Source organism: Babylonia areolata, chromosome 1 (genome assembly GCF_041734735.1).
Source record: "Babylonia areolata isolate BAREFJ2019XMU chromosome 1, ASM4173473v1, whole genome shotgun sequence".
Classification (NCBI taxonomy): domain Eukaryota; kingdom Metazoa; phylum Mollusca; class Gastropoda; order Neogastropoda; family Buccinidae; genus Babylonia; species Babylonia areolata.
Window position 1 is genome coordinate 21,127,296 of NC_134876.1, and position 26,709 is coordinate 21,154,004.

At 38.8% G+C, this 26,709-nt stretch overlaps 1 protein-coding gene across 3 annotated transcripts in view; it reads right to left on the reverse strand.

Moving 5' to 3' along the window:
* Positions 1-4,664: 4,664 nt before the first annotated feature.
* Positions 4,665-26,709, reverse strand: part of LOC143280710 (regulator of G-protein signaling 7-like) — a 59,676-nt gene continuing 37,631 nt past the window's right edge. Inside the window, exons 9-16 of one of the 3 annotated variants that reach the window (XM_076585430.1) lie at positions 26,299-26,360; positions 25,537-25,650; positions 24,014-24,217; positions 23,082-23,315; positions 21,942-22,124; positions 21,236-21,274; positions 17,985-18,025; positions 12,190-12,291 (exon numbers count right to left, since the gene is read on the reverse strand). In XM_076585430.1, coding sequence (XP_076441545.1) covers positions 18,007-18,025; positions 21,236-21,274; positions 21,942-22,124; positions 23,082-23,315; positions 24,014-24,217; positions 25,537-25,650; positions 26,299-26,360 — 855 coding nt within the window. In that variant the 3' untranslated portion in view covers positions 12,190-12,291; positions 17,985-18,006. Of the gene's footprint in view, positions 12,292-17,984; positions 18,026-21,235; positions 21,275-21,941; positions 22,125-23,081; positions 23,316-24,013; positions 24,218-25,536; positions 25,651-26,298; positions 26,361-26,709 lie in introns of all 3 variants that reach the window. The other 2 variants (XM_076585429.1, XM_076585427.1) reach the window with 2 other exon arrangements.

The following is a 26,709-nucleotide window of genomic DNA, read 5'->3' on the forward strand; positions in this document are numbered from 1 at the left end:
GTAAACTCATTGATTATTTAAGAAATTTGTTTAATTCGCCTGTAAAGGAGACGCTGCCATTGCGACAGACTTTGCAGTTTTGTCAATATCTGCACAGACCAGTGTAGAAAAGGACCTTAACTTACTGAAATGGTTGATTCCAATTTTCTTTTCTGTTCATTCTAGTTAATTCAGTGTCCACTTTAGAATATTCATATGCAGTAAACATGTCAATAATGTAGTCAGTGTCACTGTATGTGTTCTGTCCAGAATTTGTATTTCTTTGCTTTTAACTGCGAACAAGAAAAAAACGAGGTCATGGCGCCTTCTCACAAGAGATTGTCTTCATTAGAGCAGCTACAAAGGGGTAACAGCGTTTTCGGATTCCGGATCGAGTATCAACGAAATAAACCACTAATGATTTGGAAACACAGCTAAAAATTGGGAGACATACAACCTATTATTGGTATCACTGTGAAGATTTTTGTCCTACTATTTTAAAACCAAATTTGGTATTGGCAGACAAAGTATATCCAAAGAAAATGGCAGTGTTAAAGTTGACCACAGACAACCAAATACCGGGTTATAACACAGACTCACTTTGTTTATACAAGTGAGTCAAAAAGGAGAAGAAAACTTCAGATCTTGAAACAACTTTTAACTATGTTGAAAAGTACTGACAACTAAAATTACTGAAAATACCGAATCACACATATCTTTAAATCTTGTCTCAGAAACGTTTCTTTGAAAGGTGCTTGACAGCCTTGTTTTCACAGCTATAAATACATCTGCAGTTGTGACTTTTCATAGGTACAGGTGAAAAGAGCTTGAAAAAAATTGTTTCTTTAAAAAATAAAACAAACAAAAAAAAAGTCATCATTACAGAGCTTTCCCCCACCCTCTCACTCTGTCAATCTATATGTCTGTCACTGTAAAAAAGGAAAAAGAAAAAAAGGGAGAAAAAAATGATATGTTGAGACATATGTAATGTACGTTTGGTAATGCACAAAGTGCTCAGATTGCTGTAGTTGTTTTGTAACCATAAACCCGCATGCCTACACAAAACCAGCTTGCAAAAATCTGCCCAATAACAGCAAAACAATACTGCAACAGCATAATAACAAACTGTATCTAATTACACATACTTTAGAGAGAAAAAATAAAACACTTCTGTATGGGATCAAGATCACGGACTTTTTCTGGGAGATCTAATTACATGAATTTGTTGCAAACATTTGACATTTAAATTCATTTTGTACATGCAGATAGAATCAACCAGTGATTAACCCCCCCCCCCCACCCCCCCAAAAACAAGAAGCAGATTAAAAAAAACCTTCAAGCAACGCAGAGCATCTGGTCCTTGCAAAGAAGTGAGAATAAGTTCCCAATACAAAAGCATGTAACATTTTTTTTCTTCTAGCTTCTATTACAAACACAACAATACATGATAAAATGAGAATATTATCAAAAATATTATTGAAATAATTGCACAAACTTAATGTTGCAAGAAAATACATGTCATATGCAAGACAAGCCAAAAAACATGCAGAAAACATATCAAAAATGATTTTATAGCACTTTTAACAAATGGCAAAATATCTATGACATCTTTCTAGGATTTAAAAACAACAACAGAACAACAGCACAGACTTCTTGTGCTTGGTTTTCAAATCAGGAGTAAACATATGTACGTACATACCTGTCAGTGTGTCTGTGTGTTTGTGAATGCATATACATCTACATACTTGTCAAACTGTCTCTTGTCGGTACATACATACACACACTGATACGTACATCTGCAATAAAGCATAACAGATCAAGTTTAATCGTACAATAACATCATGAAGTTATCAAGATCAATCCTTGCTTTTCTTTTTATCGTCATTCAGTTACTCTAGTGTTTAGAAACTGTCAAAAAGCAGATTAAACTTAAAAAAAAAAAAAAAAAAAATTGAAGAAATTAAAACAAATCCATGATGCGATAATCTCAACCGACAGATTCTTTTCTGTTTTAATTCTGGCTTTGGTTTCAAATGCCCCCTTGGTGGTTCTAATAGTAGTGATATTATGCAGTTCTTATATTACCACTGATTTGGAATACCAAGCATTTGGATAAAAGAGCATGCTTTTAACTGATCTTTCATATACTGTGTGTGTGTGTGTATGCACATGCATGTGTATGTGTGCATATGTGTGCATGTGTGCACATGCAAACACCCACACACATATAATATATATGAGTACGCATGCCTCATCTGAAATGTTTATGCAGTTAAAAAATGTATATATACATATATATATTTATAAAATAAATACAAAAAAATTAATGACTAGCATATATGATGTGAAGAAATTTCCCCAAAATAACAAAAAATGTCAGATTAGTATCGTGTAACTACATCAGAAGTGCACTCACATGAATACTGACTGGTGGTAATTACAATAACAAACAAATAAAAATTACAAAATACAAAAACAAAAAGACAAAATATCTCAAAGAAACCCACTCAGCACCCGTACTAACATTACTTGGCAAATATGCAGAGGTAAATGTATATCTGAAGCCACATTATAAAAAAACAAACAAAAAAAAAACAAAACGGGAATCCTCTCCAAACAAGCTGTCTCATTATCCCTAAAGCCATGAAAAAAAAAGATTAAAAAAGAAAATCAAAGGAGACAACACTCCTAACCAGACATCTCTGGGGTTCCCACAGATGAGACCAAATGTAATTCCATACTTTATTCCAGACACTTTTCAGACCAGACTGAATATTTCCTATGCTGAACACAATGCCAAACTGAAAAAAAAAAAAAAAAAAAAAAAAACCCCCAAACCCCCCAAAAACACTTGAGTGCTTCACTGCTGATGACAGAGATCAGCCAAAAATCTTGGTGCCAATGCTGAATTTTCATCACTTTTTGCTCCTTTTTTTTTTCCCGATTGCTTGTTGTCTTTTTTCTAAATGTGGTACACTTTCTTGAATGATACTGGTTAACTCACTCAGTACGGCCAGTCCTCTCTTCTCCTCTACATAGACTCCTCGGATGTCCAGTGGGTGTCTGAATGACTCAACCTTTAGCTTCCGTCGTCAGAATTGTGGTATTCTTTGTCAACATTCACCTCTTCAGTATAAGAGCCTTTCGCTTGCAATATTTTGATGGTGGTAATTGGGGTGAAACGCTGTTAACGTCGTCCCTTTCGCTGTTCGTATGGAGAGAGTTAAGGGATTGATTAAAATTGCAAGATTTCTCCAGACCTTGAAGGGCAAGACATCTCCCCCCCCCCCCTTGACTTTACCAGCCCTGGAAATGGTTCTCTCATCCCCCCCCCCCCCCCTCCAAGACTTTTCAAGACTTCTATCACCCTGTACTTACCTTGTACCTCGCCAACACAATGACTAGAAAACACTGATTTACGACAAGTATATATGTGTGTCAGTACGACGACCGCATGTCACTGCAGATTATACAAAACAAGTTAAAACAACATTTGTGTGTGTGTGTGTGTGTGTGTATGCATATATATATATATATATATATATATATATATATATATATATATATATATATATATATATCAGTATACATATATGGATCCAGTCCTCAAATTTCAACCCTTTACCTTTAAGGATAGCTTGGGGAAATGAGCAGAGACAGGAAGAAAGAGTTCATCATCATGCAAAGTTGTACCCTTTGACGACAAAACTTGATGAGTAGAACCACAAGCAATCGATGGAACAGCTTACCCTGACTAACTGTGGTGCTCACTGTTGTGAAAGCACCCTTCTGCCTATATGCAGGAACAGGAGGTGGGCAGAGACCAGGGAGAGGGAACCACTGGGGAGAGAGTGGGGAGAGACCAGGGAGAGTGGGGACTATTTACTTGGAGGTGGGAGAGACCAGGGACAATGGGGAGCTATCTACTTGGAGGTGGGGAGAGTCCAGGGAGAGGGAACTACATACTGTCTCCTTCTGTCCTTAGCGCACGTGGAGAACAGAATAAAATTAAAACAAAAAAAACAACTGATTGTGGGACGCACACTTTTACTTCTGTGGTTTCTTTTTGCCTGTAGTAATTCTCACTGCTGCCTAAGCAAAGAAATTATTCCTAACAATCAAAGAATACCCCGTGATCACACTATGGAAGCAGACACTGTGATGAAACTAAAACAGTCCAAGCTGAACCGATGTGCAAACAGTGAGTGCAAAACATTGTACAGTGCAACGACATAATAATGTGAGTGTGTGCAGTCAGCTGTGTGTGTGTTGTATTTTGTTTTGTTTGTTTTTCTTTGACAGAACTGCAGTCACACCTCTGCTACAACACGATCATTTCAAGATGAGGGGATGAGATGAAAAAGATGAGCACTACACACACAAAGTTCTAGCCTTTTTTTTTTTTCCTAATCACCATATACTAGTCACATACACAAAACATTCAAAGCTGAAATCAACAGTACCATTTTCCCTTCCCCAATGCCCTGACTGTCAATGGAAACATGATCAGACAATGATGGAAACACTTTTGTGCCTAAACTACTAAATGCACTGTTAACAACAGGCTGAGCTTTTCATCCAAAAAATGCAGCTCCCGTTCTGAACACTGAACAATATCGGCTTTTCAGTCTGTTCTTACATCTCCTTGTCCTCACAAACATTCCAATTTTACTGGATGTGATGTGAAAGCAAATAAAAAAAAAAAATCCTGCAAGAACAAAAAAAAGGAAAAAGAAAAAAAAGTGTCATTTTCAGAAGGCTTTAATGAAAAAAAGCAGCTTATAAAATCCTTTTGGGTAGGTTTTGATGAAAAAGCAACTTAAAGTCTATCTCATTTAATCATAACCTGAAAGGCTTCAATTCAGTGTTCAATGAGTAACATGGATATGCCATGATTCCATGAAATGACCACAGTTCTGAATGTCAGTTTTCATTTCTCCTAACAATTTCCACGCTTTAAAAACAAAAACAAAACAAAAACAAAAATACTACTGCAGCAAAATAAAAGTAAAAAAACCAAAAAAGTTCCAGTTTGGACCAGCTGAACAGAATGACTGGGCAGTGAGGCGCAATAACGGTTAACACTCCTGCTCTGTCACAAAAACTGAAACCTCACTGGTGCACAGTTCTGGACATGGATAATTCCACTTGGAAAATGGACTGCTGGAATGCACCGACATGCAGGGAGGGACATACGGATCAAACAACAAAACAAAACAACCGTTACAATTTTTTTGTCTGGCTGGTATCCCAGTGTGTGTGTGTGTGTGTGTGTGTGCACGCACATGCATGTGTATGCTTTCACATGAACAGATACATGTATGAAGTAACATCACATAATGATGATCAGCCTAGTAAAATATGAACTGATGTATTGTACAAAGCAGGTATGTGTGCACGAGAGACAGGAGGACAGAAAGAATGTGAAAGAAAGGAAGAGGATGAGCAAGAAGAGTTGGTATGGTCTATACAGGATCCATACATTTTCAATTTTTTCTCCCCTAAATTACTCAGTCATATACATTTTCAATTTTTTCTCCCCTCAATTACTCAGTCAGATGATTAATATAACCAATTATACAATAATGTTAACCGCTTTTGTATTTTTATTTTTTTCAGTCAATATTCAGTACATGAATCATATAATTACTATGTATAAATTGCAAACAAAAACATATCAAAAGAAGATAAACACAAAACACCAAAATTTCTGTGCCCACAATTTACCCGCAACAGCTACCTATTCAATGGAATGCAATAACCTTGGATTTCATTTGATGTGATATCTCGAAACAAGAAATTGTACCGCCAAAAATGATATCTTTCCGTGTGTTTGATGAAATATGACCACAAATTCCCAAAACAGATTGCTATCAATTCATTTGTAAATACAAGTCTGTGTTTGTATGTCTGTGCATCTGTATATTTGAATGTGTATATGCAAATGCATGTGAGCACATGTGCATGCATGTGTGTGTATGTGTGTTTGTGTGTGTGTAATTAAACAACTGTTTAAAAATCACATTTCCATGATCATGAACAGTAATGGAAGAGTGCACATATAAACATGAACACAAAACAAGATACCCTCCAAAAAATCCAAAAAACCCCCCAAAACCACACACACCTGAAGTGTCACTTCTGATCAATTCAAACAAACAAAAAACATTGTAAAGCAACTGAACCAAATTATGCTTTGTTCTGACCAGAAAGAAACCTGGCAAATGTAAAAGAACATGGTGCGAAACAACAACAAAACAACTACGGATAAAAAGCAGAACTGAAGTCATGATGGACATTTTCAATTTTATTCATATGTAAGCAAACAAATGGATCAACTGAAGCTGCCATGACCAATCATGCCTAAAACAAAAAAATACTGCTGAAGTATTCTTTTTAAAGAAAAGGAAAATAAATAAATATATAATGATGACAAAAGTCTTTTGACGGAATGATAGCATACCCAAATACAGTGCATCAATCACGAAAACTCTACATGTGAACAACATGTCATAATATGGCAGCCAGATCTGCATCAATGGGGAAAATGCTGTGTCTGCTTCACACTCAGCTTGTAGGCAAGAGAAAGACCCCTTCACTGTTCACCTGCCCTGTTTCATCCCATACTCCACTCATCACAATAGCTTTTAGAACAAAAGGTTAGCAGTCCCACTGATCGCTGGTGAACAGTGGATCACAAGTACAACGAAGGATTCTATCACAGCGCCTCATTAAGACTAAAGCCATACACACTACAGCCTTCTACAGCCATCAGAGCAGTGAATTCATGTCTGCTGTGTCTATGGCTTGGTTTCAGAAGGCCAGGCCTTCTCCTACTTCTGCCTGTTTAACCTTCCCCAACCAAAGTATGGTACCTGAATAACACAACACCAATCCATGTTAAAGCATAGCCTTGAACCCTGATCACTGGTGAACACTGGATCAGAAGTGCGATGCCAAACTGATTCTGCCATGGTGGCCCCTACTCACCAAAACCCCACCCACTGAATCAATCAGCCTCAGGAAAAATCTTTGCAGAGACAGTGAAGTAACTGAATCTATTCTGATCAAAAACCATGTTTAAAAACTTCTTTTAAAAAGCACAAATACACATCACAAACCAATAAAAAGAAAGGAAAAAAAGTCTGTAAATCCAAACATGATGCACTCCTTGACTCTCAGGTCTTGGCTAAAGAATGGTCGCTCATCAAAGGTGCATATAATTATCTCGAAAACATGGCTGTATTCTGTCACAATGTACTTGAGTGTAGCCAGTACATCTTGGTCCTTCAACAAGAAGAATTTTTTCCCCCCTGAAATTATGTTTAACACCCTATACTGGTGCAAAACTTAAACATAAAGAAAAATAAAATAACTCCAAAATAAGCCACAAAATAAACATGTCTTTTTTCCAACTCCTGGCAGGAACAGTGCAGGGTGTTTCTGTTCCCTACAAGTTGTGCAGGACTCAGCTGTGTGAACATGGATCAATGCAACATGATTCACCTCAACGTCCACCAAACACAATAATCACATTCATCAAAAATACTCTGAGCAAACAGGTTACCCTCATGGAATTCCAACCACCCTTTTCTCCCAGCAAGGAATGCAATGAATATCAAAACAAGGATAAAATGATGAAAAAATTGAAAAGGGAAGAAAATGTATTGTATACATTCTTGGTCAGTTCTTGTGGAATGGCATAAACAACAGGAACAGAGAAATAAACGTAAAATAAGCAGAGCAAGGCAGAAAGGGAGCAGACCAAGATAAATCTCAAATGATAACTGAAATCACAATAATAACTTTACAGACAGATAACTAACGTCATGATGATGTAATGCCAGTTAAAGCTGTCAACTGCACTAACAAGATTCAATAATCATCAGTTCAGCACAGTTGCTGAAAAAACTTTTTAAAATGTATTAAGATCTAATCTGATTTCAAGTTAATTAAAAAAAAAAAAGAAGGAAATTTTAAAGCAAATCTACCACAAGTATTTATCACACAGTCTTTTAAGACAAGAGCATCACTGATCAATTAAAAAAAAAAAAAAAAAAAAAAAGAGAGAAAGACTAAGAAAGAGAAAGGTAGACATCACTGGCACCAAATATATCATCAAAATATCAAAAGAATTAAACATCATCATTGCTCAATGCAGAATAACAACAAAATGTAGTGAGTGCACAATGTAAAATGGAGTAGAGCATTAATCTAAAAACCACAGTATGAATAAGTATGAGAAAACAGCACAGCCTCAAAACAGTATCATGCAGGACTATCATTATGTACAGTATCTACACCTAAATCTGAAGTAGAAGAAACAAGACATGCATATGTATGAAACGTGTCCACACTTTCACAAAAAAAGGAAAGAAAAGAACTATACAAAACACAAAGCATGATATTGTTCAATATAATCAGAAATGGAAAACCAGGAAGCTGAACTGACTGTGCATAGAACACGTTTACTTGAAGCGTGTTCTTCAAGACGCCCACAAAAGAAAACAGATTTCATTAACTCTCCCTGCCAGCCCTAACACAATGTGCATCCTCTCCACGGGAAGTCTGGCTGTGTAGACATTCATCACAAACTAATCATCACTCCACCCCAGCTTTACTGGCAAAGAGGAGCAACAACAAGAACAACAACAAGAACAAGAAGAAGAACAAAAATAACAGTTAGAACCATAAATTTGCAACAACAAGAACAAAGTAACAGTATAACATTAAACGTGTATGAAACAAGCACTTTTTTTCCTCACCCCACCCCGCACCTCTTGTTTCAAAGTGCAATAAAAGTTGACGCCAGTCTTCACTCACAGTAAATGTTATCACATGCATGCTGAGCAACAACATCACATTACAGGCTGCAGGAAGCAGAGGGATGGGCCACTCACTTAAATTTGGAAATTTGTAACTGTTAGCGTAACCTCTTCCTCATACGAACAACCCAACTACAGAGGATACTGAAGCTTTCAGACAGAATCCTCTGAGACTGGCCTGCATGGACAAAGCCAGGAATCACACACCCCATGCCAGTCATGGATCCCTGACTGGCTCCACATGCACACCATTATTTACCTGTGGCCTGTCACTTTCAGCAACCCTTTGCATTGTACCGAGACTTCTTTACTGACAAACACAGACAGCTCACATCCATTATGACCAGAATTCGTTTGGGAATATCTAACTGCTCACGCTTAATGGTGCACATCCCATGCAGACCATGATTTTATGTGTCCACTACGTAAAGAAACCAAAGAAAATTAAATGCCTTTCCTTTTCTGCTGTCCATTCCTTGAGTTGGTTGGAAACAAGTATCTTTAGATACAGGTTACTGATGTTCTCTACAAATGCTGAAACTTGCAAGGCTGCGTTGTTCTCAGACTGGGGAGTGGGGGCAGAGGGAGAAGGGGTGTCTGACAGGGTGGATGGAGGTGGGAAGGGGGAAGAGAACCCTGTCCAGAGATGACAACTACTGACTGGCCACTTTCAAGAGTATACACTCTTCTCTCCATCTCGCTCCATACATGGGGAAACAACGCACAGACTTCTTTCTTTTATTGTCAAGTCTGGTTCTACCCAACCATTAAAGGCATCAATATCATCATTATTTGTATTTTCTTCCTGGTTCATCATCAAGAGACAGCTGCCAAGAACTGGCAGAGGACTGATGGTTCCCTCCACTTTCGTTGGTTACCTCCCTACAAGGGGCTGCCTGACAGGTATGAAAGCTATGGTCAGCTTGAGCAGTCAATGGCATGCAAATAGCCTTGAAGAAAAGACGGAATCACTTTACTTTGGTTTTACACTGTTTCCTGACATACCAGCAGTGCCTTTACACAAGATTTTGATTTATACAAGGAAATACAGTCCACACAAATATTACCCAACGTCATAATACCATTAAAAAAAAATCTAAAAAGAATCAACACACTAAACAGCATAAGGATCATTATGATGGCAGCATGTAAGTTTTGTGAAAGAACAATTATCAAGACTATATTCTCTTAACAAGAGCTTTACAACAGCACAAACAATATTCTCTCAGAGTGCTTAAAACAACATCAACAACAACAAAACAACACACACACAAACATACGGTACAATACAAATGACAGTACACTGAAGTCCCAAAACACACAGCCCTCACCTGCCCACTGACTGGAACACTGTTCACCTGTATGGCAGTGTTCAGGTGATCACTGGAGGCAAATGTACACAATCCTTCCAACAACGCCCAGGGTTCTTTTGTGTGTGTGTGCAACACATCAAACAGGTGTATAGCGGAACATCATCCTTCACACTTTCACTAGTAAGCAACAGGTCAGTCATGGAAATAATGTATGAAAAAAAACACCTGATGGAAGTAAAAAGAAGCAAACGCTACCAAATCATCTGAAAAAAAGATAGTCATTTTTCAGCAATTCACATGTGCACAAACACATGGGCACAATAAACAAACTAAACAAAGAGCAATCCCTAAACATTCAAACTCCCCAATCAAGACCATTCTCCACAAAATAAATTACAAGTTCATAATTGATTAGTTTTAAAATTTTAGATACTTTCTGACTTTTCCTTCTTTTCACATGAATGCTACAGGATCCATCTCTGAATAAATACATCTTCTAAAGAATTTCTTCTTTCACTGATCACAATCCTTCTGAAGATCAGAAACAGCAATCTGTCAAACAAGAGGAAAACACAATGAAAAATAGCGCTCTTCTGTGCCTCAAGTTTACATTTTGTTTTCATGTTACTTACACAAGCATGGGGCATATTACCACTAAATTTCCAAGAACAACTCACTGCTCAGAATGACATCAACTGCACCTCTTACAGTTCACTTCCACCATCACACAGAGGGAAGGGGGAGGGGAAGGAGTCTGTACATACCACAGACACCCTCTGGCGGAAAACATCTGACGTCCTACTTCATAACAGCGCTACCAACTTTTTGTTCAAGAGAGGACGCCAAACAAAGCAACTCACACAGCATTTTGTGTTATCATGGTTGACTGCAAAGGTTCATGAGTCAATGTCAATTTTCATGCGGTTACAATGAAATTAAACTTCACTACAGTCAGACATCTTTCTCAGACTACAAGAGACAGCTGCACTGCTTGCCACCCTTTACAGCATGAGTGCACTTCTGACAAACTGCAGTCCTGGTATTTACGCTACATACACACAAACACACACACACACACTGCACTGCGATGGCCATAACTGAGCTTGAACCAGGATCACGTCTGTTAGAAATCACCCTGTGACAAGCTTGAAAGTGTGCAACACACTGCCCCCCCCCTACCCCCCCATCCAGAGATTGTCAACATCAATGATGCCCCAGTCCCCCATTCCCTTCACTTTCCACTTGCATTCAATACTGCGGGTTCCAGTGTCAGCAGGCAAATGACAAACCATTCCAGTGTACAGTCAGCAAAGAACGCAACACAACCATCTGGTTTTAACTTCCTCAGAATAATTCATGTTATGCATATGCCACAGCCTCACAATGGCAGTATGCAGCATGCTGTGAGCAATATCAATGTAACACAAACATGACTTACTGTCCAGTTTTAAAACTTGTGTGCTGATGGGTTTCTCTAGGTACATGCAGCATCTGTCAGAAGAAATCCTGCGTCATTCTTTTTTTTGTTTTGCACTTTCCTGATGTGTGAGGAAATAGTGTGGAGATGATTATCTTGAAGAGATGACAAAACACACATGCAGCAGTGGAACGCTCTTTTAGCCCCGTCCTAAGCATCAGCAGTTGTCCCTAAATCAACAAGACCTGATAGAGGAGAGAACAACATGAACAACATGCACGACCCTGCTGACTTTAACCTAACCTGTTAGCAGATTCAACAACTCAACAACATAAACAAGTGCACCTACACACATCTCCACGGGCCACAAGATATGCAAACTGTTCTGTGTGTGTGTGTGTGTGTGTGTGTGAACACACTCTTTGATAACACAAGCTGTACAAAGGTGAGAAGAACTAAACGATCTAGGCAGGCAAGGCTGAACGAATGCGCAAGTGTGGCACCACTCCGTCCAGTGCTGCGCTCAAACCATACACCCCCCATCAGCCATCATTCCGACCCCTCCCAGGGGGCAACCACGTTGGTTTTGCTGGGCACGGCCAGGGCCAGACAAGAGGCCTCCCCGCGGGTGGAGCCATCCAGGTTGAGGGACATGTGTTTGGGGACCTCCAGCTGCTGCTGCTGGCTCTTCCGTGGACTGCCCCGCCGCGACGATGACGCTCGCTCATGTCGCCGCGACAGGTTGGGGGATGTGTCACTGAAAACCAGCCACACCACACCACTCAAACAAAGGTCTAACATGTCAGTAAGATCATTCACAGTCAAAGACCATTTAAACTAAAGGTCAAAGAATCTAAGATAGATATTGAATGACTGACTTCAAAAACTTTCAGACAAAAAGGTTTAGCAGTCAAAGCAAGATGCAGAATGACTGACTGCACAGACTTCCTGACAGAAAGGTTTAACAGTCAAAGTAAGATGCCGGATGATTCACAGCAAAAACGTTCATACAAAAGGTAAAAAAATCACAGCAAGATGTTGAATGATTGACCACATACTTTCCAACAAAAGGTCAAACAATCTAGGTAAAATGTTGAATGATTAACTGCAAAGATTCTCAAAGGTATACAAAAACAAACAAAAAAGAAGAGGGAAAAAAAAGAAGAGTAAGATGTTCAATGATTGGCATCAAAGGCCTTCAAATAGGTCAAACAATATAAGTAAGATGTTGAAAGCTTCTTATCTACGTCATAATTATTTACTGTAAATTTTTGGTTTGTTCTGAGCATACTGTTTTATCTTGGTTATCGTTATTATCAATTTCTGGTTTATTCTCAGCAGGAAGCTTTATCTTGATTATACGTACTGCAATCAATTCCTGATTTGTTCTGAGTAGGATGCTTTCACTGATTTAACTTGGTTATACTAATTGTACTATCTATTTCTGGTTTGTTTTGTCAGTTGTGATCTCGGTCAAGCAGCCTTGTCTTCAAGCACCTGAGTGCTGAACTTCAACAACATCAGATGAACAGATGGGAACAAAGGATGGTACATTCACCACACCAACCTCTGTATGATGCCAATGAACTATATGAATACACAAATACTGTCCAACATGATAACAGTCACAACTGAGAAATCTGCTCTGAACGTTGAATTGTTGGTCCCATCTAATCAGACTGGGTAACAGACTTTCAAAGATAGACTGGTATTCCTGAAACAGCTGATTGATTATGATTCTGATTCCAAACCACCGCATCTATTTCTTATTTGCTCTTTTCTTTTTTCTTTTTTTTTCTGACTAGATAAACTGTTACTGCTCTTCACTTTAAACACTGTACACAGATTAATATATTTGGAAAAAAAATTAGTGTGATTCCATTCCATAATCTAAATGCTCCAAAACCTTTTACAGCCTGCTAATTGGGATGCAAGTGTTTACATAATTAAAAAGAAGAAGATTATATACATTAATAATAATAATAATAATGGATACTTATATAGCACACTATCCAGAAATCTGCTCTAGGTGCTTTACGAAAATGCTTTTGTTAACATAAAATATTACATCTATGTTACATACACACACCAAAATGTGACTACACACACACACACACACACACACACATTCACACACACACATTCACACACACACACACACACACACGCACGTACACACACTGCAAACATACATTTTAACAAACGTGTATCTAACAGCTACCCTAACAAATACGCACACACAGGCAGGCACAAACTTACATAAACACACGCACACACAATACACATTCATATACATGCATGTAGTTATGTACACATACATATGTATACACAAAGTCAAGCACAGCTAACGCAAAGGAAGTGGACCTGCCACAACTGAACTTATTGCTGAGGAAAAAGGTGAGTTTTGAGACGAGATTTAAAAGATGCGAGGGAATCAGAATGACAGAGGTTATCAGGAAGCTTGTTCCATGTCTTTGACGATTGAAAAGAAAACGATCTGTGTCCATAGGTCTTACTTCTGATGTGAGGTATCCTGAGAAGTCGAGTATCAGAGGAAGAACGGAGCTGGCGAGACGGGGTATAGATATGGAGAAGTTCAGAAAGATACTTGGGGCTAGATCCGTTGACTGCAGAAAAGGTCAGAGTGGATAGCTTATAGTCTATTCGATCAGAAACAGGCAACCAGTGGAGAGACTGAAGGAGAGGAGAAACATGGTCAAATTTAGAAGCTCTGCAAATGAGTGTGGCAGCGTTATTCTGAATTCGTTGGTGACTGTCTAACACATATTTGGGAAGGCCGGCCAAAAGAGAGTTGCAGTAATCCAATCTTGAAAAAACCAGAGAGCAAACAAGTGTCTTGGTTGCATCGGTTGAGAGATAGTGGCGGATAGAGCTGATTCTACGCAGTTCCAAATAGGCAACTTTACAGATATTCGAAATGTGCTGTTGGAAGGAATGAGACTGGTCTAGGATTACACCAAGACTGTGAACAGAAGGAGAAAGTGAAACAGGTGTGCAATTGATCACAACAGAGTCAGGAAAGGAAGGATGTTGACGAAACTTCTTTGGACAGGTTATCATAAATTCAGTCTTATCATCATTTAGTTGCAGCTTGTTGAGAGTCATCCAGTCCTTTAGGCCAGCAATGCACTCCTGTGTTTGAGTCACCAGTGCATCAAATTCAGCTATGGACGCCGACTGATAAAGCTGTGTGTCATCAGCAAAGCTCTCATGTGACATCACATGATGACTGATGACATCCAACACAGGGGCCGCATACAGCACGAAAAGAACAGGACCTAGGACTGACCCCTGTGGGACACCAACATTAGGTACATTATGTAAATTATGTACAGCTTTTTAAGCCCTATAGCCACCCAATCATGTATATACCCTTCCTTTTTCCCCAGAACCCTGCCAAACATCCTGAAACTATTTGCACAAACAAGAAAGAGTGGTGACTCTCTCCATTTACAAGGTACAACACTAGGTATTGTACAAAGGCTGATATTAAAAAAACCAAACTCATCAGCACAGTATTTTTCCAATGCACAATAGGCATTTTGTTTTGTGTGTATGTGTATGTGTATGTTTTATCATGCACACAGGTAAAATAATTCCATACTTACTTTTTTTTTGCCCTATCTGAGTTACATCAGCTCATTAACAGTACCAAAATCATTTTCTCTTTCAATATCATGCTGACAAAGTCATTCAGTGTAATATCATTCACAAACAAAAAAGAAAAAGAAAGGAAAAAACAAAGCAATCCATTCTGTCAAGCTGGTGGAGACAAAACATTTTTTTTCCCTGATCTTGAACTCCCAATGTTTTATGCCTCATATAGTATATGTACATCAGCTGACACTGCGCTCAGAAAGTATATATCTAATGATGTATGCAACAGTGAAGAAGGCAACCTATAAATTTATCAGAAACAGCAACATATCAAACACCAAAAAACAATATTCAGAAATAATGATTATTCACCGTTCCTTCACATTATTTTTCCATCCTTTGTTTTAATACTAATGCCAACTAAATCAAGAACCAAAACCCCATCATAATATAAAATCTGCATGCATGCTTATTTACACAAGTAACAATAACTGTTATTAACATGACAGTATGTTTTTCATCCATCCCCATTCCCCCCACCTCCCTCCCTCCCAGCCTGCCCCCTCCCCCGCCCCCTTTTTTTCTGAAAAAGTTCACAAAGGAAAATCTTCATAGTTATTTATGAGGCATCATGCTCACAATTAGTAGAATTACCCATTGCTTTCATAACTGTATGGTAGAATACAAGTCCTTCTTTGGGTATGATTCATCTCCTTTTTACACATAATTATATTCATTTAACACAATCACCACAGACTTTTAAACAACCACTTTACATTATAAATTAAATGCACACATGGCAAGGTCATCAACATGAAAATACCCTGGTCAGTTTAAACCCTTTCACCGCCAGTCAATTTAGAGTACAAAATTCCCTCGTGGTATAAACACAGAAAAGACAGTGGCTAAGAATAGCTGGGGATTCCCCCTGCGATGTAAAGAAAATATGGCTCATCCTTCCACCGAACAATAAGAGCAGTAGGTTCGTGGATAACAGACCAATGAATGATCACCTTTCAGTGACATGGGTCCTCTACCATGCCTGTGCATAAATGCAAGCTTGGAAGTGAAAGGGTTAAGTGATAATTATAATTTATTCTTTGAATAACTTTTTTTTTTTTTTTTAATGGAGATCAAAACCAGATAATACACACATCATCTCAGTAACATGTGTTGTCATGTTTCTGTCATGTGGTAAAAGAAGAGCAAAAGATAAGGAACTTTGTGGGCAGTTTCCACAATACTTTACAATTACATTCTTCATCTGCCTGCAGTGTATATATGTCAGTCTGTATTTTTGTGCATGCGAGTCTGTATTTTTGTGCACATGCATGCACATGTATGTGTGCACATACACATGAATGCATGTGTCCATGTATGAATTCATGTGTTCATGCATGTGAAGGCATTTTACTAATGCACGGACATGCTGGCATATGAAGGCTGTATGAGAAGTTCACAGCCTCAATAACTAGGTTCATAATATTCTACAAATCACTACACTTATCTTTCATGAGCTGACAAGCCAAAATCCCAGACGAACATTCCATCCAATCTCACAATGACTAAGGTCTATATGAGCTATCCCTCAACAACTTCCAACATGAATCAAGTTCAGTATCCCGCTGTTGAACAATACCTGCACTTCGCAACAAACAAAAGATCAAGTCCGAAAGCCATTTACACTTGTGTAAGAAAGACACAGGACAAGTCAGCCTGTCTTGACAGTAAACTTTTTTTTTTTTAATGGGGATCTTTATTCTTGCTGGTGAATTTTCTATCCCCCCAAAAAGGTGTCAGTACAGTTATGGAGGAATGCTATCTGATCTAATGGAGGCAGCTGCATGACAAAGCTTGCCAGTGAACACAGGGAAGACTCCCTGGGGGGTTCTGTTTTCACCATGGCAACACCATCACAGCACACACATGTCAGCAGCTGCCATAACAACATTAAGTGACTGTCTTTCAAATCCTCAATCATTCGTTGTTTTGTCCTGGTCTGGCACCATCACACTGCCACTTTTTCACACAAACATGACCACTACTTGTTTTCACTGATCTCAGTCACTTAGTGACATCATACACATGCAGCTAGGGAGTATCTGCAAGGCTCAGAAAAGCGAATGAGGCTGTGTGAGGACTATGCTGGAAAAAAACAACAACTTTCAATTAATTCCTGACCTTGTTTGTGGCAAAACTACGAACTTTTCAGACAACTTCACACACACGTGCTTGTTTAAATGCACAAATCAAAATAATCTCTGTAAAATCAATCCAATAAAAGTTATATCTTAAACTCTATTCATGATAAACAAACACAATATGCATAAATATAGAGTCGAGGTTTAAGTCTACAATTATATAACTACTGCTGCATGGTGTGCACAAGTCCTTCAATCCAACTGAAATAAAATTGTAAACAGGTATATCAATCATACACACACACACATGCACGCACACGCACTTTCTCACATCTGAGATGAATCAAGTCAACAGTCTTCAGTGGAAAGACTTATCCTATACACACAGCCATCTACATCAGTGTTCAGTGTGTGTGAAGGGTGCTTCAATGCTCATTTACAACCATCTATACAACACCTTGTGCTCACAGAACAAGCTCCTCCCACACCCCTGGCTAAGCTGGGAAAAAGGAAATTATCAACAAAGGCATCTTCATAAGCTGTCTGGTGAGGCACTCAGCTCACTAGAACAGTGCAGTCATGCTCTAATTATCTCTGCATGCAGGCTGTAATCTACAGCAAACCACACAGCAATCAGTCCCTTCTCAAAGGCTCAGGGCTCAAACTCTTCCCCCAAAGTCCGTCTACTTACCTGCTGACTCTATTCACACGTTCTAATGATCAGCCAACCCACTGAAATGAGCAATGTCCAAACACTTTATCTTGCAACAGTCTTTTAACTGTATGTTTATATTAGTTTAGGAAAAACAAAAACAAAATCACCACCAACATACATTCACAAAAGCAGCGGTTTCTTCTGATACATCTTGATACCTAAGAAACCACAACACACACCTACACACATTCAGACATACACGCGTACCCACACACTTCACACATTTCTACTGATGCTTTTTGTTTTCAAAATACTTTGCTTCTTAAAAAAAGAAAAAAAAAGTGTGTTTGAAACAATCAGAACAGGCTAAAAACACAGGTATGCACGGATGTAAGACAGGTACAGACAAAGCACACAAACAATGAAGTCTGGGACTAGTCAATAGTCATTCACAGCTCTCAAACAGTGCTACATACACCGCTTCCCAAATCCACCAGCATCCACCAAGCAGATTTGTTTTTCTTAAACCTACAAACATACATACATCACGTATTCTATGACTTATTAGCATTACTAATTTCCAGTTTCATGACAATAAAGCATTCTATTTTAATTTCTGTTCCTGTTCCAGTCTTTTAAAAAAAATTTTTTATTTCAAAGATTCAATATTATTCCATCAGGCAGATGTTTTCCTGAACTTATCCAGTGTTTGTGCTTGGGGTGAGGTCTACAAGGATGTGACAAGAGACACTATGGGCAGGAACATGCTCCACAACACATACCATCTAGCCCAGAAACAACCAGCACATAAAGTGTGAAAAGTAAGCATTTACACTGCTATTTGAGAAGACAGGCTAAAGCACTGAGTGGGAATCACAGATTTTTGTAGTCCTGAAAAATCTGTGGCAGGGGTCCAGGGCCTACTAAACTAAAACTGTAAAAGTGTGTGTCTCGATACTCAAACAAAGTAAAATAAAGGGGGGGGGGGGGGGGTATTATGAGAGAGAGAGAGAGAGAGAGAGAGAGAGAGAGAGAAGCCAATATGCCAATACAGAAATCTGCATAATACAGATATACTCCCACCATGATAATTTCTGTTTAATTCATGATTTCTCAGTTGAGCAAACCACCCAAACAGCTAAACCCCCCACTGATTTTGTTTGTGGCCCAGCAGGACTGAGTGATTTGTCTTTATCTTAAAGCCCTATAACTGGTCATCTGTATCAAAAATACCTGTATTTTGGAGGGGGGAATAAACCTGTCTCAGTATACATAATACTTCCCAACTATTAAAGTCTAAAATGTCAGATTCATACAGAATCATGATACTGAAGCCCAGCAGGTTCTTGAAATTAGGTAAGACACTCAGGGACAAGACAAAGCGACTGGAAAGCTGTCAGCACTAACAGGGTACCATAAGGTCACCACACCATCCCTACAGTTTATGTGCCTATAGAGAAACTGCACTGGATAGGCTGGTAACAGACTGACGCAATGACAGAGATGGGAATTACCTTGCACAGCAACCAAAAACAAGGAAGATGGCAGTTGAAAGCAACAAGCAAAAAAGTCCCACTGGGATTGGTCAAATTATATATCTTTTAGATTTGTTTGAAAAAAAATCTATGCCTAAATTGATTTGAAATATATATATATATATATATATATATATATATATACATACATACACACATATATATATATATACATATATATTTTTCTTACTATTCTTTTTATATAAATTTAAAAGATCCTTTAAAAAAAAAAAATCTGATAAATCTGAGCTTGAATCAGAGAAACATCAAAAAGAAGCTTAATAGAGATCTTAAAAAAAATGAAATAACATAAAAAAAGAAAGGAAAAAAACAAAGGAAGAAAAAAAGAAATGGGGATATGAACAATGGACATGAAAAAATGGGAAAGGGAGTATAAAAACATTACAGGTGCATTATTATCATTATCATTATTATTATTGTTATTATCATTATTATTGCTTAAAGCCAAGCCAACCACAGAGGGCCATATCAGGGCTATTATCATAATCACAGTCATCATCATTATTATTATTATCATTATTATTGCTGCTGTTATTATCATTATCATCATTGCTTAAAGCCTAGCCAACCACACAGGACCATGTCAGGGCTATTATCATTATCACAGTCATCATCATCATTATTACCATCATTATCATTGCTGTTGTTATTATTATTATCATTATTGCTTAAAGCCTAGCCAGCCACACAGGGCCATGTCAGGGCTGTGAGAGAGACACAGAGAGGAAACGAAACTGAGGAGAAAACAGGGAAGCAGATGAGAAAAGACACAGACAGGCAGAAAGGAACAGACAGGAGAAACTGGTTATAAGGAGCAATAGGCTGACAGAAAGAGAGTGACAGAGAAACTGACTGTAAGGAGCAACAGGCTGACAGAAAGAAACAGACAGGAGAAACTGACTGTAAGGAGCAACAGGCTGACAGAAAGAAAGAGACAGAGAAACTGACTATAAGGAGCAACAGGCTGACAGAACAAGAGTGACAGAGAAACTGACTGTAAGGAGCAACAGGCTGACAGAAAGAGAGTGACAGAGAAACTGACTGTAAGGAGCAACAGGCTGACAGAAAGAGAGTGACAGAGAAACTGACTGTAAGGAGCAACAGGCTGACAGAAAGAGACAGACAGAGAAACTGACTATAAGGAGCAACAGGCTGACAGAACAAGAGTGACAAAGAAACTGACTATAAGGAGCAACAGGCTGAAAGAAAGAGAAAGACAGAGAAACTGACTGCAAGGAGCAACAGGCTGAAAGAAAGAGAGAGACAGAGGCAGCAAAGGGAGACACAGAGAGCAAAGGGAGAGCAAAGGAAGAGACAGACACAGGGCAAGGGAGAGACAAAGACAGAGCAAGGGGACAGCAAAAGGACAAAGAAAGAAAGAGCAAACTGAAGAGACAGAGACAGAGCAAAAAAGGGGAGAGACACAGGAAAGAAAACACCACAGAAAAGACATGGAAGTTGCTGGCAAAGTCCCATCACTAGTGGTGGACTATGAACAACAAGAAGTGTGGAGGATGGAAACCAAAGAGGAGTGCTGGGTGACATGACCAGGACAAGCTCAGTCCAGGACTACCACACCCACTGCACACAACATGGCTCACTGGCTGGCTAGTCGGCAGTGGCACCAAGCACCAACCAATATCTAGCAGGAGCAAGGCTGTGGACACGCACACACACACACACACTGCGGGAGAGGAAGCAAGCCACAACAGTGAAAAAAGCAGATCTTACCACCTTGTTAGACTGCTTTCGGAGGAGTTTGCGTCACGCCTGAAAAACACAGAAATCATCATCATCATCATCACCTGTGAAATTGTGTGCGGTAGGTGCATCCACGCACACTTACACAAGGGTATGAGCATGTGCACACACTAACACACACACATTCATTTCATAAACACTAAGTGTTCACACACACACATATGTACCTCAAAACACTCTCAGTGTTAAGGACCACATATTCTGGGGATTTTGCGAACATGTGTAAAACACATACCATCCTAACATCTGCAATGCAGCCGACATGTGAAACACCATGACGGGACAAAAAAAGAAAAAAAGAAAGAAAAGAAAAGAAGCAGCTAACCTGGAAACTGCTGTCAGGATTCATTCTCTCAATAAATGCAAATGGTCACGTAAACAGGCTAGACCAAACTGAACTTCCTGACATCGATGACAGGCTATCTTGATCATCTTCATGTGACTGGGGGTTATCTCATCATGTCCTGTCAAAACTGAACATATAATGATATTCTCCATTCATTTTCCTTCAATAAAACATACACTCTATGTACCTTTGAGCATTATTTCAATTTTTGTGGTATTTTTGTGAGGATGGTGATTTTTTTTCCCCTTTCTTTTTTTTTTCTTCAAAATTTTGAAATATTTAGGGGAGTCAGAGGGATAACAGGCTATCAAGCTTTCGGCAGACGCTGACCTGAGAACGACAGATTTATCGTCCAGTTCCTGGAGGTTGCCAGTGCTGTAGGAGTGGTGTGGACCTATGGCCATCATGGATTCTCCACTGTCCACACCGTCTCCACTGTTGCTGCTTCCCCGTCGCTTCGGCTTGGGGCTGGGCGTCAACATGTTCTTCTTGCGGGACCCAAAGTTGAAAAACCTGTCATGAAAGGAAACCACTCTAAGAGGAAGCATAAAAGTTTGGTGATTTAAAACATGAACAAAACCTATCCAATACAATTGTTTCAAATAAAGGAATTTCAAAGGACCTGTCAGTTTTCTTCCCCAAATAAATGGCAAGCAGTATGCAGACAATGTGCACTTACTTTTTCTTGCCTAAAACAAACAGCAAGCAGTATGCACAGACAATATGCACTTACTTTTTCTTGCCTAAAACAAACAGCAAGCAGTATGCACAGACAATATGCACTTACTTTTTCTTGCCTAAAACAAACAGCAAGCAGTATGCAGACAATGTGCACTTACTTTTTCTTGCCTAAAACAAACAGCAAGCAGTATGCACAGACAATATGCGCTCTCTTTTTCTTGCCTAAAACAAACAGCAAACAGTACACACAGACAATATGCACTCACTTTTTCTTGTCTAACACAAACAGCAAATAGTACACACAGACAATGTGCACTCTCTTTTTCTTGCCTAAAACAAAATGGCAAACAGTGCATACCAACCATGTGCACTCACTTTCTCTTGCCTAAAACAGATGATGTGCACACACTTTTTCTTGCCTAAAATAAAACGGCAAACAGTATGTACAATGAGCACTCAGTTTTTCTTGCCTAAAACAAGACAGACAATGTGCACACACTTTTTTGTGCCTGAAACAAAACGGCAAGCAGTATATACAATGAGCACTCACTTTTTCTTGCCTAAATCAAATGCTATGTTCAGTGTGAACTCACTTTTTCTTGCAAACAGTACATACAGACATTGGGAACTCACTTTTTCTTGCCTGAAACAAAACGGCAACCAGTACATACAGACAATGTGTACTAACTTTTTTTTGCCAAAAACAAACGGCAAACAGCATATACAATGTGCACTTACTTTTCCTTGCTGAAAACAAAAGGGCAAGCAGTGTGTACAATGTGCACTTACTTTTTCTTGCCCTCCGGCTGCAGAGCGTTGTTGAGGAGCTGTTTGTAGTGGTCTGAGCGGAGGAACCTGGCGTAGCTGTCCTTCTTCATCAGCAGGAAGATGTGTTCCTGGGCCGCCTGGAAGGTGAATCGTGATGGCTTGCCCGACTTGCCTGCCTGGATCAGGTTCTGCACCTGCTGGCTTGTCTTGCTGTCAATGTTCACCTCGTGCAGGGAGCCAGCCATCAGGAACTCTCTGAAAACACCAAACCACTTGTAAGGGATGCACTCTGCTCTCATTCACACCTGAAGCACCCACAAACTGTGGACTTACACACACACAATTTTTCTCTGTCTTGGACTGAAAGCAAAGTTGCCAAAATTTCATATACTGTGTTTATTTGTATGTGAGTGAGTGAGTGTGGATGTGAGAGGAAGCCAGAGAAGTACCCAAACGAATGAATGCATGATGACATCAGTGAAAATAACAGTTTTAAAAACTGGTTCTAACCACAAAAACAACTAACAACCCTCAAAAACTGGTTTGGTTTTTTCAAACTGGACCCCAGCTCCAGTAAAAAACTTACAGCCAGAACACAAAGTTCAGTTCAGCTTTCAGACAAATGCATATACACTACTCCACATCTGCTAAGCAGATGCCTGACCAGCAGCGCAACCCAACACACTTAAGTATTGTGGGAAAATAAAAACAAATTAAGTAAAATAAGATAGAAAAGTAAATAAATAGATAAGTAATGAAAATAATGAATTGATAAATCAAAGCAGTTATAAAAAAAAAAAATCAAAATAAAATAAAACAAGATAAATAAACAATTAAATAGGTAGATAAATGACAAAAAATATAGGAGAAAAAAATACAACTAATATGAATTACGATAAAATAAATTTAAAAGAATAAACAAATATAAAAATAAGTGCACACAGAAAACCCACCTGTAGATGGTGTCGATGCTGCTGGGAACGGTGGACACGGGGGCAAACTTGAGCTGCTCACATGCGTGCCAGAAACGCAGGTTCTCCTGACTGTACTCCTTCTTCAGGAAGCTCTCAAACTCTGCCAGTCCCAGGCGGTCAGCCAGCAGGTCCCGGAAGCTCAGCCCCCACATGCGAACACGCCTTTCCGTGGGCGTGTCCGTGCTAAAAGAAACCACCAACAATACACATGACTCAGGAACACGGAACTCTGTAGGTGTGTCCATGCTGCAACCACCAACAATACACACAACTTTTTTGTTGTTGTCGTCATAAATGACACACACACACACACAAGAAAAACAACAACAAGAAAGGCAAGGCCTTCAAGACTCACTTGTGATACACACTTAAAGAAAAATTTTTTTTTTAATTATAAAAATAAAAAATTAGTTTGTTGAAATGTGTTCTCTATTTGTTATCATATTTATATACAGCTTTGTGTAAAAAAGAAAAGAAAAAAGCTTCAATACAGATTCGAACCATGGATGTTTGGGTTCAGACTGAGTGGTTTTACCCACTGCGCTAACGCAGGTTCAATGTTGATGTTCAAAAATTATTATTTGAGAATGTTCTTTTGGCAGAAAAAATCGACAGCAGCAACTGAAGTCATAACACAGTTTAAATCATGTTATTTTGGTGTATCTCAGGCATTTAAAAATTTTCTTTTAAGTCTGAGGTTCTGGAGATGTTCCTATTGCCTCAAAAACACTGTAATATTATATATGTCCGTTTTTATAGATCTACAGAGATTCGTGATCGACAAGCTTTGTCTTTCCACTCACTGAGAAACAACCAACACCTTCCATTCAATTTCTTTTTTCTGTTCATTCTAGTTAATTCAGTATCCACTTTAGAATATTCATATCCATTAAACACGTTGATGATTATTCAAGAAATTAAAAATTCGGTGTTAAAGGAGACGCCATTGCGTCAGGCTTTGCAACATGTTTTGTCAAGATCTGCACAGACCAGTGCCGTGTAGCTGAGGCAGTGAAACGGTCGATTTAAATTTTCTTTTCTGTTCATTCTAGTTAATTCAGTGGCCACTTTAGAATATTCATATGCAGTAAACATGTCAATAATGTAGTTAGTGTCACTGTATGTGCTCTGTCCTGAATGTGTATTTGTTTTTAATTGTGAACAAGAAAAATGAGGCCATCGCGATTGTCCCCAGACAATCAGGAAACTGCAAAGGGGAAACAGCAGTTTTCTGAATCCGGACCAAACATCAACGAAATAAACTGTTAATGATTCGGAAATACAGCTAAATTTGGGAGACTAACAACTTATTATTTCCAGAGAAAATGGCAATATTAAAGTTTACCACGGACACACACACACACAGACAACTGAACACCGGGTTATAACATACTCACTTTGTTTACACAAGTGAGTCAAAAATCAAAACACAACAATGAAAAAACATTTCAACTGTTGAAATCTCTCTCTCTCTCACACACACACTTTCCTCCATCACTCACTGATCGTCACACAAGTCCCAGAAGCTGGGGTCATCCGACGCCCAGGGGTTGGAGGGGTGCACAGGGTGAAAGAAGGGGTCATTGTCATGGTAGTTCTCAGCTCGCAATATGTACCTGCGGAATGCAAACCCATAAGCAGTCATCAAAGTATATATTATATGGTTATATGTGTGTGCATCAATGTGTATATAAGAGAGAGAGAGAGAGAGAGAGAGAGAGAGAGATTCGAAAACTTTATTACTCAAGGGGAGACAGAGAGAGAGAGAGTGTGTGTGTGTGTGTATGCGTGTATGCATGAGAGAGAAAGAGTGAGAGAAGCAGTTAGTCTTTGTACACCAACTTGTTTCTTTGAGATAAAAAAAAAAAGAGTGTTTCTACATGTATATGTGTCTGTGTGTAAGCATGCCCTGTGTAGTATGCCTGTGAGAGTGTGCGCTTGTGACCTTCAATGATTTTTTTTTCAAATACAAAAACATGGTCAATTAAAATAAAGATGTCAGTCTTACAGTCTTAGGGACGCCCTGTTTGCAGACGATACTGTCATAAAAATTTTTTAAATCACAGCTTACAGGCAAGGTGATGATTAAGGTGATGACTGAAAGCAATTAAGTTACATCATTTACTGGCCTTATGAAAATATGACTGAATCTGCAATAGTGAATGTGTGTGTGCAATCAATGCTCATGTCAGAAAATGTAAAAAAAAAAAAAAAAAAAAAAAAAAAAAGGATGAATATAGTCAATCACAAAAATCATTACTCACATATCTATTGCTTGAGACGTCTTGACTCTGTGCATGGCAAAGGATTTCCTCAGCACATGTACCTACAAATATTGAACAATGTATTAAACGGACTTATTTTTGGTACACACCCTTTCTAATTTCCCCCATAAACAAGACAGACACATTCACACACAAAACACACAGCATCACATGCATATACATACCACACACATTTCGCTGAATCCACATTCATCTTTATTCCTTCAATAAACATCACCTTTCATTCCAAGGGGGATACAAAGACAGGGAGGGGTTGGCCACATGAAACCTACAAGTAAAACACTTCCAATGATGCACTGTAAAATGGCTATGGCTGGGTAGGTACCTAAAACAGGACCATCGTTAAATGGCTAAGGCTGGATAGGTACCTAAAACAGGACCAACGATGTA